The sequence below is a fragment of the Arachis ipaensis genome, chromosome B1 (genome assembly GCF_059453495.1).
Source record: "Arachis ipaensis isolate K30076 ecotype BB chromosome B1, ASM5945349v1, whole genome shotgun sequence".
In the NCBI taxonomy this organism is placed as follows: Eukaryota; Viridiplantae; Streptophyta; class Magnoliopsida; order Fabales; family Fabaceae; genus Arachis; species Arachis ipaensis.
Genome location: NC_142436.1, coordinates 90301495 through 90317676, shown reverse-complemented (window position 1 = coordinate 90317676; position 16182 = coordinate 90301495). Strand labels below are relative to the sequence as shown.

General features: G+C 36.1%; 2 protein-coding genes and 1 pseudogene across 2 annotated transcripts; 1 reads left to right on the top strand and 2 right to left on the bottom strand.

Moving 5' to 3' along the window:
• Positions 1-3265: 3265 nt before the first annotated feature.
• LOC148577431 (uncharacterized) lies at positions 3266-3634 on the bottom strand. Its single transcript, XM_088502878.1, has one exon. It carries the CDS (start codon positions 3632-3634, stop codon positions 3266-3268), a length of 369 nt encoding a protein of 122 aa, XP_088359004.1.
• Positions 3635-4851: 1217 nt separating this feature from the next.
• RFC2 (replication factor C 2) lies at positions 4852-8778 on the top strand. The gene is made up of 7 exons (XM_016334734.3): positions 4852-5488; positions 6295-6470; positions 6589-6797; positions 6892-7087; positions 8014-8142; positions 8222-8416; positions 8508-8778. The coding sequence occupies exons 2-7, from the start codon at positions 6315-6317 to the stop codon at positions 8616-8618; spliced, it is 996 nt and encodes a 331-aa protein (XP_016190220.1). The 5' UTR covers positions 4852-5488; positions 6295-6314; the 3' UTR covers positions 8619-8778.
• A 2352-nt stretch (positions 8779-11130) lies between these two features.
• Positions 11131-11832, bottom strand: LOC148577430 (secreted RxLR effector protein 161 pseudogene; annotated as a pseudogene).
• Between the last annotated feature and the right edge of the window lie 4350 nt (positions 11833-16182).

The window sequence follows — 16182 nt, the reverse complement described above, 5'->3', positions numbered from 1 at the left end:
CCATTCGATGTCTTGATATGTTTGTTAAGTGATTTCAGGTTTAGAAGGCAAAGATTGGGTTGAAGGAATGAAGAAAAAGCATGCAAAAGTGGAAGAACTCATGAAGAAAAGAAGGAAATGCAAAGTTGACAATCCTGACCTCTTCGTACTTAATTGGTCATAACTTGAGCTATAGAGGTCCAAATGAGGCGGTTTCAATGGCGTTAGAAAGATAACATCTGGGGCTTCAAAATGATATAAAATTTGCCATAGTTTCCTTGCGTTTGGTGATGTGTACGCATCGATTCATGCGCATGTGTTGCAAATCAGCGTGGGCCATTTTTGGGGAAAACGTAGCCAGCGATTTCTAACTCATTTTGGGCCCAATCCAACTCACTTCTGATGCTATTGAATCCAAGGATTGAAGCGGAATGAACCAAGTAGTTATAGTTTAGTTTTTATCATATTTTAGGTTAGAATTCTACAGAGAGAAGCTCTCTCTTCTCTCTAGAATTAGGTCAGATTAGATTCAAATCTCTTCTTAGATCTAAATTTTAATTCTTGTTTTCATCTACTCTTCCTTTCAATTTCTTGTTGCTACATCTTTACTCTTCTAGTTCCTTTTGTTAATTTCTTATTCTAGCCATTTTTATGTTCATGCACTTTTGTTTCCTTTGATTTCAATTAATGCAATTTATGTTTCATGTTCCTTTATTGTTTAATTGCTTTGTTCTTGTTATTTCCTTGCATTTGGTAATGTTAGATTTTATATTTTTTGTTATTTTACTATGCTTTTCTTTTATGCCTTCCAACTGTTTGATAAAATTCTTGGTTGGGTTTTAGTGTAGATTTTTCTCCTCTTAGGTTGGGTTGAGTAATTGGAGACTCTTGAGTTATCAAACTCTTTTGTTGATTGATAATTGGAAGTTGCTAGTTGACTTGAATTTCACTAAAGCTAGTCTTTCACTATGATTTGACTAGGACTTGAGGAATCAAATTGATTATTTCCACTTGGCTTTCCTTCATAGTTAGAGGTTGACTAAGTGGAGTAATGGACAATTCTTGTCACAATTGATGATGATAATGAGGATAGGACTTCTAATTCTCATACCTTGCCAAGAGCTTTTTATCATTTGAATTCCATTTACTTTCTTGCCATTTATCCTTCATGTCTCTTATCAAAACCCCAAAATATAAATCTCATAACCAATAACAAGAACACTTCCCTGTAATTCCTTTGAGAGACGACCCGATGTTTGAATACTTCGATTATTTTTATTGGGGTTTGTACTTGTGACAAACAATTTTTTGTATGAAAGGATTATTTGTTGATTTAGAAACTATACTTGCAACGAGATTTCAATTGTGAAATTATATACCATCAAAAATCCATTCATCAAGACACCTCACCACTTAGCTGGCATGATTCCGGGCCATCCAACAGCTATCAGGAGGAGTAGATGGTGGACGAGATATTCTTCGAGGATGCATTCCAGCTTCACACAGCTGACCAGGCATCGATGCAACGCCTCACAGATTAGTTTTGGACTGGCAGAGAACAGAGTATCGGAAAATTTCATCACCCTTCTGCTCCCGCGCATACTTCAGCCTGGATGCCACGGATATCTCCGGGCGCTGGCTCATCATACAGGGCAGGTGTGAGACCGGGTGCCCAGTATGCGACACCTCCGTCAAGGGACTACGGTATGTTGCTGACCTCATCCCTTTCCTCAGGTGATACATCCTTCAGCTCCATTGCCTAAACCTCCGCCTCAGGTGCACCAATATGCCCCTGTTCCTTACTCCGGAGGATACTATATCCCACCTCTTCCACTGCCTCCGCATAAGCCACAGGATCATTCTACGCAGTCCTAGCCTCATGCAGACCCTTGACCCAGCCGACCTCAGCGCCAGACATAGCCTCCACCATGTGGTACCGGGCATCGACTCCACTACCAGGATCCCCACCACCGATGATGTCTTATAGTTTATTATGTACAATATCTTGTTATTAACTTTATGTATTAGACTATTATGATGTATTGTATAAGTGATGCTTGTATGTTTTGTTGATGTATAGTCCTTCTATGTGATTTTTTGTGTGTTTGGTATTATGAAAAAATCTATTAGACCTTTTAATGGTGCAATATAAAATATGTATAATTTATTTGTACAACCTCACTCATGATTTCCAAATCCATTAATGATTACATATATATTACATAAATGACACACACTGATAAGCGTTTAATACAACTAGAATAACACGAAACAACTAGGTAACATCGAGCACAATAAACAAATATCACCCCTAAGCTTCTTCTGTGGGTTGGTTGGGACAACCCCTCCTAGTATGACTAACTTGCCTGCATAGACCACACCTCTTCTCCTGGCGCTTGACCTCATCCATGTCATTCCGGAACCTAGTAGACACAGGTCTTCCAGTAGCCTTCCTGCGCATGAGTGGGTTAGGATGAAGCAGAGTCCCATCCCTCACCTTGAACACAACCTCCTACCGTAAATTGGATGAACATACGGTGTCCACTCGATGCTTGCGGCGGCATAGGTGGCAAGCGCATGTGGCATGGGTAGTGGAGAGACTGAAAGAGGCCACAGTCACATGTACCCGCCGCTAGCCGAACTCGGAAGGAACCTTGCGACCAACCCTAGAACGGCTCTAACTCCTCCACAACAAACATGGAAGCCCATCGATCACAATGAGTAACACGCATCTTCGGGATGCCTTCTCTGTTCTTCTCAATGGCTGCCATCAGCCTCTGGGAGAAGCGATTTCCAGCCGCTGGTTGTGACTGTGCTTCCTTGCCCTTCATGACGAACAACATCTACAACCTCTCGTACATTATGCGCATGATGGCAGAAATCGGCAAGTACCGTGTGCCCTTGAGAACTACACTGATGCACTCTGACAGTTTTGTTGTTATATGACCGAACTGGAGATCACAGTTGCAGTATTGTAGCCATATCACTTTGTTGAAACGACCATCCCAGTTCGCCATCTCTCGCGACAAACCTCTCAAGGCATCCATGTACCACTCATACCCAGCCTTGCTTGGACTATAAGCAGTGTTTATAAGGTATCGCTTGCCTTCGGCCGACTTGAAACGAGACATGAAATTTGCGGCCATGTGTCTAATACAATAAGCGTAGAATGCCCTAAGAGGTTGCCAACCACTATCATCGACCCTCAGTGCAGCCTTGATCACCTGTGATTTATCAGAAATAATCAACAGGCCTTCTTGTGGGGTGACATGTCGTCTCAGATTTGTCAAGAAGAACGACCATGACTCTCGGACTCCACAATGGCAAAAGCAATAAGTAGGATATTGCTGTTGCCATCTTGAGCAACTGCAATAAGCAACATACCACCGTATCTGCCAAACAAATGCGTGCCATTGACAAAAATAAACGGCTTGCAATGTTTGAAAGCCTCAACACTGGATGGGAAAGCCCAATAGACTTTGTCGAACATGCTACAGTGGCGGACCAGAAGGTGTCCATCGTAGTAAGGTACGGCCTTGAGCTCACAAATAGTTCTGGGACAACAACTCTGCAGTGCCTGCAGCAGCTTCGACACCTTGTTGTATGACTCTTCCCAATTCCTGTAAATCTGCACAATTGCCTTCTGCTTCGCCATCCAGACCTTTCTATACGAGGGTTTGAAGTGATAGCTTTGCCGAACTGCACCTTGCAGGACAGGGATGTGTTAGACTGTATCAACGGTAGAATGACCTTGCAGATAAGGCTACTGTCCAACTGTCGATGGTCTTGGGACATGGTGGGTGCTGAACAAGTATGCGCTCCACCAACCCTCCGAACCTCCCTAACGAAATAAAACATTCATGGTTGGAAACTACTAAATATATAGCAATCATTCATGAATAAATACGCCACAATTAAACTTGAACTCACTAGTATCTGAGGTTCTGTCGGAGGGCAACACGAAGACTCTAGGGACATCCATTTACAGCTTGACGACAATGCACATGGTACTTTAATTGGTCCGATTTGACCACTCGGTACTCAGCACTTCTGCGAATACTGTAGTTCTTCACCCCCTGCATTACTGCATCTCTGCATTTGAATCTATGGTCAACCCAAAACTCTACCCCACTATGAGAGGTGGGTCATCCTAGACAAAGGTCGAGTGTACAGAACCACCACCACCAACATCACTAACCTCGGCGGAAAGCTCCATTACTTGTTCTGCCATAATTCTCCCGTAGATGTCAAATATGAGTCGCACATGCTCCTCACCCTGGAGCCGAAACAGTTGAAACCAGAAAATTTCATTACCCAACGGTGCTAGCAACCTATACCCCACCCTTCCGATCTCTCTTCTCCCTATGCCACCAAGGTTGCTCAATATCAAACTCTTCAACTCAGACAACGAACTTACGCGTCGAGTGCACAATAGTAACAGATTCTCACACTCAAATATTACCTAATTGTCGCTGTTTCTCATACGACAATTGTGGTATACACCAACAACCACATATCCGTTACTACTGGACATTTTTGCTTATTTTTTGGAAGAAAAATGGAGAAGAAGATATGAAATGTGTATTGAGAATGCCAAGAATTGCACATCCTTTATAGCAGTTGAAAATTTGTCTTAATGTATCTCGTTTGCATTATAAACGTATTAATTTAACACGTATCTCGTTTATACCGTAAACGAGATATACACGTGTCACGCGCACCAGTCTTATCTCGTTTACACAGTAAATGAAAGTGTAAATAAGATAAGACTAGAGGACATATTTTCGTAATAATTTTTATAATTATTTATTCAGTAAATAAAATATTTATTTAATTTATCTAAATAAAAAATCCTTTTTATTATAGTAGTTTGATTTTGATATTTTAGGCCCCTCCAAAGATTGAGAGAGAAACTCCGTGACTCTTCCGGTCTCCCCTAACCCTTACGGCTGCCACGACCCCTCTGTGTCACCTCTGCTTTTCAGCCTGCTCTAATCCTCTGCCTCACGCCCTCAGCGGGCCCTTGGCCTTTCTCTCAAGCCCCAAAACCCTAAAACCATAACCTGAACCCCTCACTCCTTCAAGCCTCAGCGCCGGACACACTCTCACAGCTGCACACCACACACAAACCCTAGATCACTTTCCTTGAATTCGACATTCACCATCAGATATTCATATTCTCCATTCTCATTACTCATCACTTTTCTCTTCTTCCGCAACTCAACAAGACAACAACCCACACAGCCACACACTTACAGTCTGACACAGCCGTCCGTGATTCATCACTCCTTGAGCTCCGTCGTCCGCGATTCACCGCGGCGCGAACTTTGCCGTCTGCAATTCACCGCGCCTGGAGCTCCACGTCATTCGCCGGTCTTCTCCTCGGTTTTCTCCTCGCGATTAGTCTCCTCGATCTGCCTTCTCCAGTTCTCGTCGTTCATCACTGCCGTCGTTTTCTTCTCCGGGCTCTGCAGTGTTGCCGACTTGCCATCATCTTCTCCAGTTTGTGGTACTAATTTATGCTTCTGTATTCTCTGTTTTTCTTTATTTTTTCTGTATATCCTCTGTATTCTTGTGGTAGTTTATTCATTTGTTTTATTTTTTTTTGTCATCGTTTAATTTTTTTTTTCAGTGTCTTTAGAAGTTAAAAGTAGAAGTTTTTGTTCCAATTCGAAGGTTCTATATTGAGACTTATGTTATTGTTGATGGGATTGTTATGTATGCTGGATTATTGATGGACTGTTATAAATTTATGTTTTTCTTCTTAAGGTGCGGTATTGGAAGATTGAAACACATTGTTGCATGTGCTTATTGTTCATTTTACATTCTAGGCTTTCACTGTATATGCAGATTCAGTATTATATATCACATATTCACATTGATTTAGTTTCAATTTAATTGTTCTTACTTCAAGATATTTGATAAGGAGATAATATAATTGATTATTTGAGTCAAAAATGTAATTATTATTTTGCATGATAAGTTAGTCTTCAACTCTGGATTCTACTATCCTTGGACTATGTGATGAAAGAAGTCTTGAAGATTATGTTAATGTTATGTTTTTTAGCCAAACACTATGCTAATTGAGTCAAATTATATTTGTTTTATGCATTATGTTTGTATTATCATTGAGGATTCTTTTTTCTGTTTTTTCATTTTTATTTTCCCGATTTTTTAAAATTTTTGTATGAAAACCGGGGATTTCTGGCGGATAACAGGTAGCCCCCCGCCTCCATTGGGAACCCTTTCCATCCCTAGTTGGGGGCACATAGGGTTTTTTAGACTTCATACTCTCACTCTCTTCATTTTCCTCAGTGAAGCAAAGAAGAAGTAGAATGGCATCGTCATCGTCAAACAACAGCAGCTACGATGTTCCCTGGGTTGAGAAGTACCGACCCTCTAAGGTCTCCGACGTCGTTGGCAACCAAGATGCCGTCTCGCGCCTTCAAGTCATCGCCCGAGACGGCAACATGCCCAATCTCATCCTCTCTGTATGTATCCGTCAAACCTCTCTCTCTTTTCCATTCCATTCTTTTTATTAGGTTAATAATTGTGAATTGTGAATTCCTTATTTATTATTGAAATTGTTTCTCTTCGTTTCTTTATTAGGGTCCTCCTGGAACTGGTAAAACCACAAGCATACTAGCACTTGCTCATGAGCTTCTTGGTTCCAATTCCAAGGAAGCCGTTCTTGAGCTCAATGCTTCCGATGACCGTGGAATTGATGTCGTCCGGAACAAGATCAAGATGTTTGCTCAGAAGAAAGTTACTCTCCCTCCTGGCCGCCACAAGATTGTTATTCTCGATGAAGCTGATAGGTATCTAATTTTGCTTTGATGCTTGTGATTAGGATGAAAAACAAGGAGTTATAATTGTTATTACTGATTCTTAATTGTTTGAATTTTAATGCAGTATGACTTCGGGGGCTCAGCAAGCTTTGAGGAGGACAATGGAGATATACTCGAATACTACTCGGTTTGCCCTTGCTTGCAACACTTCCTCTAAGGTTATTGAGCCCATTCAGAGTAGATGTGCCATTGTGCGATTTTCGCGCTTGTCTGATGAGGAGATACTCGGTCGCCTCATGGTTGTGGTTCAAGCTGAGAAGGTAAGCCTTAAATGCTCTATGAATTTGTTTTTCCATCTGAAGTTTAAGTTTGTGTAGAATTTTGGTGCTTTCATGGCTCATATTAGTAAAGCATAGATATGGAATTGACATCTTCATTGTTTTGCTTATCTGTTTTTGCTTTTGTAGTTGCATGCCTTATTTATCATTGTACTCTTGTTCTTTTCTCTTTCTCCTTTATAATTGATTCTTTGATAACTACAGGGAGGGCTCTTAATTTGAAAAAAATTCTCTATTATTTGCTGTTCATGCAAATCTTAAAATACAGCTTAATGGCCGCCATATTACTTCTCATGCAAATTTCTTATCTAATGCCATGCCACCTTCTGGTGGTTTGCATTTATGTCTTTTTTTACTTTCTTTTTTCAAATATTACAATGCAGGGCATTAGAAATGCCTTTTATTGGAGTTTGATTTATTTCATGTTTAATACCATTTTGTATTAAATGCATAACCTCCAGATGTTCTATAGCATTTTATCTGTGCCATTTGTATCCTTCAAAAATTCAAACTATTGTCTTCTAAAACACGTGAAATTGTGAATTAAGGGCTTTGCTTGATTATGTTGCTGCCATTTGATCATGTTGGGAGGTTACTAAGTTGTTTATCTAGGTTCTGCGGGCAATTTATGGAATTATGTCAAGTTGTCTATGCATTCTTTGGTTTCTCATTATAGTGTTAAAAAGGGTAGCACAAGGTACAACAATAGCATCATCGTAGCCTGAGGATACTTATGTTGCGGTTCTTTTTGAAATTTATTGTAAAGGTTCTTGTCATTGGAAATGTGAATTTGTTAGGAAAAGCACCCTATTTAAAACTTTTCTTGGTTGCCATCTATTTATCTTCAGTTCTTCAATCTTCATTACTGTTGAGGAAATGCATGATAAAATGAACTGTTATTGTTCAAGGTTCCCTATGTTCCTGAAGGCCTTGAAGCCATCATTTTCACTGCTGATGGTGATATGAGGCAGGCGTTGAATAACTTACAAGCAACATACAGTGGATTCCAGTTTGTTAACCAACAAAATGTTTTCAAGGTTAGAACCGACTACGATTTTTAATCTATAATCGTTAGAATTCACCATGATTTCATTAAAAGATTGTGATTATTTTCAGGTTTGTGACCAGCCGCATCCATTGCATGTGAAAAATATGGTGCGTAATGTTCTCGAAGGGAATTTTGATGAGGCTTGTTTGGGCCTCAAACAACTATATGACTTAGGATACTCCCCCACAGATATCATCACAACAATTTTCCGTATTATAAAAAATTATGATATGGCTGAGTATCTGAAATTGGAATTCATGAAGGTACATGCTTTATCTGTTTGCTGTGTTTGTAATCTTTGTTTTACTAAGTAGTAAGTGACTGAGAATTTGTCATGGTTTCCTTCAATTGCAGGAAACTGGATTTGCTCATATGAGAATTTGTGATGGGGTTGGTTCCTATCTTCAAATGTGTGGTCTATTGGCCAAGCTTTCTCTAGTTCGTGAAACAGCTAAAGCTGCATGAGTAGGTTCCAAGTACAGCTTTTATGTTAGCTTCCGTTTTGTTTTTTTCTGGTAGAGAGGATATTCTGAGTTATTATATTTTCAATGATGTTCAAATGCTTAACTGATAGTTTTTTGGCTTCTATAAGTATGTTTGGCTTGGATAAATGCCACTTTTCCAAGTGTCTTGTCTGAAAACTGAAATAATTGGTTCTTGTTTTGCCGAGGTTGTGATTTGCTTCTAATCAAGCATCACTTCTCATAGAGGGAGCTTTTATGCTTGTGAGCAACGGAATGTATAGTGTTGCAAATTTTAAATTTGGGGTTATTTAGGAAACTACTACTACTAAAGTCTAAAATGAAAACTTCGTAGAAAGTAAAATGGACTAGAAAACCTAAATAAGTAAAATGTAAAGGGGGTAATCTCATGGAAAAGTATCATTAATGATGAAAATCCATGCATGACAAGATGTGAGGTTTTTACATGGTAGACTCTTAAAATATTCTAATTGTAAAATTTAAAAAATATGCATAACTAGTTTAAAAGGAGTTTTAGTGGAGTTAGCAGTAGGTACGGGGAAAATAGATGAATGCGTTAAGGATGATCGTATTCTTGAAGCATGATTGATGTAACATTTCGCCGATTGCCATGCATCGAGACTTTATCAATGGTGGTTGAGTAAAATTTTGCTTTCTGTTTTATTGAGTTTCAATCTGCCCGATAGTAATCTAAGATCATAAAGCGAAGCACCCTCATCACCGTTTCAATATATTGAAATGCATTCAGATGGATGAAGTACATGACTACATGGAAGCTCGTACCAAATGGGTTGATTCATTGAATCAATTTAGTAAATACATTTAAATAACGAAGGCTTCTACGCTATTAACGACTCTGCCATACACGTAAAGATTATCAATAAAAATGGCGTCACCCAGACTGAAGCCGGAGACCTTCAGTGTGTTAGACTAACGTGATAACGAACTACACCACGACACCTCTTGGTCTTTCGTTTTCAACGTCTCGTTATTGTTCAGAAGCACTTTTACTTTTACAATTACCTCCCGTTTAGCTGTACTTTTAATAAATAATAATATTAATTTCTTTAAAAATTATATATTAGCATATAGCTTTAGTATTTGAAAAAACATTCGAAGCATTAGTTAATCTCAAATTGATAAATTTTTGGGGCTGTTCAATATAAGTTATCAAAGTAACGTACTTAAGCACAAAATTTATTAGAATACTTACAATGATAATCTGATACTGAAGGCAGAAGATATTTTAAACAAAAGTAAATTTATAAGGTAGATACTACAATGAAGATGGCAAAAATATCTTCTCATGAAATGTTTTGGTTAAAAGTGTGGTTTATTTATCTAGCCACACTTTAAATAAAAACAACACTTTTATAAATATCAAAATCTAACCATACAATCTATCATCCAAGGGTCAAAAAGAAATATATTCACATGAAGATAATTATAAAATCTTCATTGTAATATCCACTAATTTATAAAAGGCTTTTGTATACCTGAGACTGAGAGTTCTAAGTTTAAGCGCTCTATGTTGGGTATATGGTATGAGAAGATGACAAAATCTTATATTTGTGTAGTGGTTTCAAGGCACGATTAGATCGCTTTCTTTAGAGAGATATTTGTCCCCACACTTAGTCGCTGTAGGGTTGATGACAATACTCTCCCAGGATACAATGAAACCTAAGAATTTCTTAATTAGCAATAGTAAGAAATTCTCAACTCTCTTGAACAAAAAAAATCTCTTAATAGTTGATTAAAATGTACACTTAGTACTTGTATATTTGAAATAGTGGACAAGGACTTATTTATACATATTGCACGTAGCAATTATAATTAGTTACGTATACAAATGGTTGTGTCTTTTCTATTGCCAATAGATACAATGTTTTGAACATACACAATCCTTAAAGAATTGTGTCCCTTCAACCAAATGGTACTAAACGGTTAGTAACCGTTTATTAATATTAATAATATTAATAATAATATCAATAATATTAGTAATATTAATTAATCAAATTTGTAAATATCCTTCAATCCCCCACTATTTACAAAATTTAAATGTCATACAAGTATATGCATAAAGAATGTGTCACTAAGATTAAACATTCTTTTAGTGTAAATTTTAAAGTTCTAACGAAGTAATAGGTGTCTAATCGATTAAACCTATACTCCATATGCTAGTACCAAAAATCACACACATTACTTATACCCTCCAAGTTCAAGAGTTTACAATTTTAAGCAATTATATGGCCTTGTGCTCATCCTGGTTTCATGAATATTTACGAGAATAAAACCTCTAAAATTCTCGATTAGAGCGGCACCACTCTTATATTCATATAGGTGGAATATTTTGATAGATAATATTATCATTCCATTAAGAGTTTAAACTCACCCTCCTAATTTATTGTAAATAGCACTAAATCCTATACCTTAGTGCTCCAACTGCTAAATAACTTGTTATTACCCATTAAACCTTGAATAAGGTTGGGTTCCCATCATTTAGCAATAATAGGTTTTAATCCCATTTTAGTAGTAGTCTCTTTGATTTTATCCCTTGACAAACCTTTAGTCAAAGGGTCTGCTAAATTTCCTTGAGATCTTACATAAGTGATGGTAACTACACCATCATCTATTAGTTGCCTCACAAACTCATGTCTCAAACTTATATGTCTAGACTTTCCATTATAAACCTTATTATATGCCTGAGACATGGTTGATTCACTATCACAGAAGATTGAAATGGCTGTCGTCTGCTGTGGCCACAGCTTTATATCATATAACAAATTTCTTAACCATTCCGCTTCTTTACCTGCGGCTGATAAAGCTACAAACTCAGCCTCCATAGTAAAATGTGTAATACATGTTTGTTTCTTTGAGGCCCAACTTATTGCTCCACCATCTATGGTGAAAATCCATCCTGAAGTGGATTTGTTGTCACTAAGATTTGTAATCCAACTTGCGTCGTAATAACCTTCTAAAACTGCGGGATAATCACTATAATGTAATCCCAAGTTTATGATTTTCTTGAGATAACCAAGAACTCTTGTTATAGCTTTCCAATGTTGATTTCTAGGCTTTCCTGTAAACCTTGATAATTTGCACACAGCAAATACTATATCAGCTCTAGTACAATGCATTGCATACATTAAACTTCTTATAGCACTAGCATATTCTAATTGTGCTATAGGCCTTCCCATGTTTCCTTCTAATTTAAGATTAGGAACATAGGGTGTATTGGATTCTTTAATTGTGAGATGATCAAACTTTTTCAATACCTTTTTGATATAATGAGATTGACTTAAAGTAAAGCCAACTTCATTTTTATGCACCTTTATGCCTAATATTGTATCAATTTCATTCAAATCCTTCATCTTGAATTTAGAAGTTAGATACTACTTTGTTATACGAATTCCTTCTAAATTTGTTCCGATGATTAACATATCATCAACATATAAACGAATGATTACTCTATAATCTTTAGTAAATTTTGAGTAAATACATTTATCCGCACTATTATGTGAGAAGCCATTTGATAACACCAATGAGTCAAACTTCTCATCCCATTGTTTAGGCGCTTGTTTTAGCCCATACAAAGACTTAATTAATTTGAAAACTTTCTTTTTATTTCCAGGTAGCACATAGCTTTCCGGTTGCTCCATATATATTTCTTATGAAACATTAGTATCATTTTGGGGATATTCTAAATTAGAAGTTGAATAATTGATAAATTTATTTTCAATAAATTATACTTCTCTTGATTCAACAACTACATTAGACACTAAGTCTAATATTCTATATGCTTTAGAATTTTGAGCATATCCTATAAAAGTCCTTTTTATGGCTCTTGGCCCCAATTTGGTTTTCTTTTGATCAGGAACTCGATAAAAGGCTAAACACCCCCACACTTTAAGATAATTTAAATTAGGTTTTCTTCCTTTCCAAATTTCATAAGGAAAAATCTTTTTTGTCTTGATGGTATCTTATTATGGATATGACATGATATCAATAATACTTCACCCACAAATTGTTAGACAATTTTGCATTTAGTAACATTGAATTAACCATATCCACTAAGGTACGGTTTTTCCTTTCCGCCAAACCATTTTGTTACGGAATATATGGAGTGGAAGATTCATGCACAATACTATGTAATTTACAAAAGTTATCAAATTCATTAAAAAAATATTCTTCACCTTGTAATGATTCAAGGATCACCACTTGTAGATCATGAAGTCTACTTACAAGGATTTGTAATTCATGAATTTGATCCATAATATCATTCATAATAAATTCAAAATATTTTATCATAATAAACTTATCTGTTCCTTGTTGTTTAGTATCGTACTTTTCTTCCAAAGATTTCTAAATCTCCAATGGTAATTGAATTGACATGTAGAAATCATAGAGTCGGTCGGATAAAATGTTGAGAATATGACCTCGACATGCAAAAGTATCTTCATCACGTTTCTTCTTCAATTGAACAATCTTTTCTTTCTCTTTCGGTGTGATATTTTTAGCGGCATCGGTAATTGATGTAGCCTTTGGGTCAATCACATATGCAAGATTGAGAACTGAAAGAAGAAACATCATTTTGTCCTTCCAATGATTGAAGTTCGTTCCTTCTAAGTGATCTGACTTGAAAAACTCTTGATTCATGACCTTGAACGTGGTGTTTTGATCTTGTGCCATCTTCAACCAATATCTCTCTAAAATTGTTGGGTATATGGTATGAGAAGATGACAAAATCTTATATTTGTGTAGTGGTTTCAAGGCACGATTAGATCGCTTTCTTTAGAGAGATATTTGTCCCCACACTTAGTTGCTATAAGGTTGATGACAATACTCTCACAGGATACAATGAAACCTAAGAATTTCTTAATTAGCAATAGTAAGAAATTCTCAACTCTCTTGAACAAAGAAAATCTCTTAATAGTTGATTAAAATGTACACTTAGTACTTGTATATTTGAAATAGTGGACAAGGACTTATTTATACATATTGCACGTAGCAATTATGATTAGTTACGTATACAAATGGTTGTGTCTTTTCTATTACCAATAGATACAATATTTTGAACATACACAATCCTTAAAGAGTTGTGTCCCTTTAGCCAATAAACACAATGTTTTGAACATATACAATCTTTAAAAAGGTTGTGTCCCTTCAACTAAATGGTACTAAACGGTTAGTAACCGTTTATTAATATTAATAATATTAATAATAATATCAATAATATTAATAATATTAATTAATCAAATTTATAAATACCCTTCACTCTATTTTATATTTAGTGAACTACCAAATTCGTCTATGACGTTTGTTTTTTCTTTTTTTCTTTTTTTTTTCGACTCGTTTATGACGTTTGAAGACACTAACAAAAATATTTTTTATTTGTATTAATAAAATATATTTAAAATATTTTAAAATACGATAAAAATACTTAACATTAATTGTACATTCACATTTAAACATTAGATTTTGACGTAGTTTTTTGCAAGTATAATTAAAAAAATAAGATATTTTTATTCTTAAAATCTGGTAATTTTATGTTAAGTGATTTTATTTTTGAGATTTTTTTGTCAACCACCAAGAATAATTTTAAAAAATAAAAAAAATTTAGAGATCAAATTTGTTCTAATTTTTTATATGTACATTTTAAATATTCATCTAAATATTTTTACAAATTTTTGGATCAAATACATGAATAATTTGTTAAATACAAAAATTATTTAACACTTATAAAAAAATATTTTTAGTTAATTTTGTTGCATTTTATAAATTTTAATGACATTTTTGTTGTTATAAAGGTGGGGATATTTTATCGTTTTAAAAAATAAAAAATAGTTTTGGTCGTTTACCCTTTTATATTTGTCCGGTGGCTAGGACTAGACCATTAATTAATCTAATATGGAGAATCAGAGTGGAATTCTTTCTTAATACGGGAGGATTTGGTCACTAAAAGGGGGCTCCTTTTCATTTTGGTCGGATTTTTCCCTCTTTACGACGAAGAGATTTAGGCCTTTAATGGGCCATCGAAATAATGGACCCTTGGAAGTGATAGAGCTTAGCAATGAAACTCATATAAATATCAAATACAAGAACAATATAGAAACACTCCAAACACAATATAATAGTAATTATTAACAAGCAAATATATTAAGTAAAGCAATATTAAGAAGTAAGAACACACTAAGATTTTAACGTAAAAAATTTTTTCAATATGAGAGGTAAAATCACAACTCGTTTAGATCAAAGAAATAGCTTCACTATAATCAAATATAAGATAGAAGAGAGTCTTAGACAAAACACAAATTGTGCATATAACTAGCAAAAATACCAAAGTATCAAAACTTAAAAAACAGATGAAAAATACCCAAAATTAGAGCTATTATGCAACAGTGATTTCTCCCACTACAGACCTTGAATCAACAGTTTAACCGTACAAAATGAAGAGCTCGATGAGACGAATTTGCAGCCCAAGTTTTGAACTGATCTAACAGTGAACGAATGAAAAATTGATAATATAGCTACTCTGCATAAAAAGGAGAATGAAATTTTCTCTTATTTCTCACTCTGACTGCTCACTCACTATTTTCATGACCTTCAAAATCTTGGGCACGGATTCGATGAGCCAGACGTCTTTGGATAACTGGTGTGAATAGGGTTTAACTTTTGCTGGCCGGTGCATATTTAGTGGAGAGCCATTGGATTTGATTTGTTTTCTAATTCGACGGTGGAGATCAACCTGAAACTTGTTTATTTTGATTGACTAGTGAATACCTTTTGCAGGTATTGTGTCAGAGGGGTCACTTTAGAAAATTTGATTTCTTGGTGGTTATTGTTGTTAGATCTAAAATCTATCTGGGTTAATATAGTAAAAATTTATGAATTTGTAAGTTAAAATTAATTATAGTTAAGTATTCTATTTTACGTTAAACTAAATGACGATGAAGTTGGGATGGGAAGGAGATATGTCATGGATGTCGTTTGTCACATAGAATAAACGCTTTGATGCTTACGATTCTGTCACTCACCATAATGCTGTGTATGCAGTTCGAGTTGCAGGAAGTTTCCCCCCGTGGAATCGCGGTGCAAAGTTGCCTACTCTCTAAATGGCGTATCTGCCATGATGCATGCGTTCGGAGGATGACGAGACATTAGTGTCATCACTAGAACGGGACTCGATTCCCAATGGATAACAAGGAGTGGTGGTTTGGGCAGATGTTTAGCTTTGCCAGAGAGGATCAGCGACGAAGGATCGAAGCGACATGGAGATGGTGGGCGAGCCACTAACGAAGGAGTGGTAGAAGATATTTTGGGTCGGACGGGTCATGCTGGCACACAGTTGGGTTGGAGTTTGTTGCAGCCAATACCTATCTGAAAAAAATAATGGACTTGTATAGTATCATTTGTTTTTGGACATGGAGATGTATGTTTTTTCTGAAACGAATGTTAGGCTCATGGATTGGGTTATTAATAATGTTGTTAAAAATATACTAATCCTTTAGTATGGCTCCCTTTACTATACGAATAAAAAGAGATATTGT

Coding starts and splice junctions, on each gene's coding strand:
- LOC148577431 (XM_088502878.1), bottom strand. CDS start 3,634: ATGGCGAAGCAGAAGGCAATTGTGCAGATTTACAGGAATTGGGAAGAG.
- RFC2 (XM_016334734.3), top strand. CDS start 6,315: ATGGCATCGTCATCGTCAAACAACAGCAGCTACGATGTTCCCTGGGTT. Junction 6,471..6,588: donor TGCCCAATCTCATCCTCTCT/GTATGTATCCGT, acceptor TTTCTTTATTAG/GGTCCTCCTGGAACTGGTAA. Junction 6,798..6,891: donor ATTCTCGATGAAGCTGATAG/GTATCTAATTTT, acceptor ATTTTAATGCAG/TATGACTTCGGGGGCTCAGC.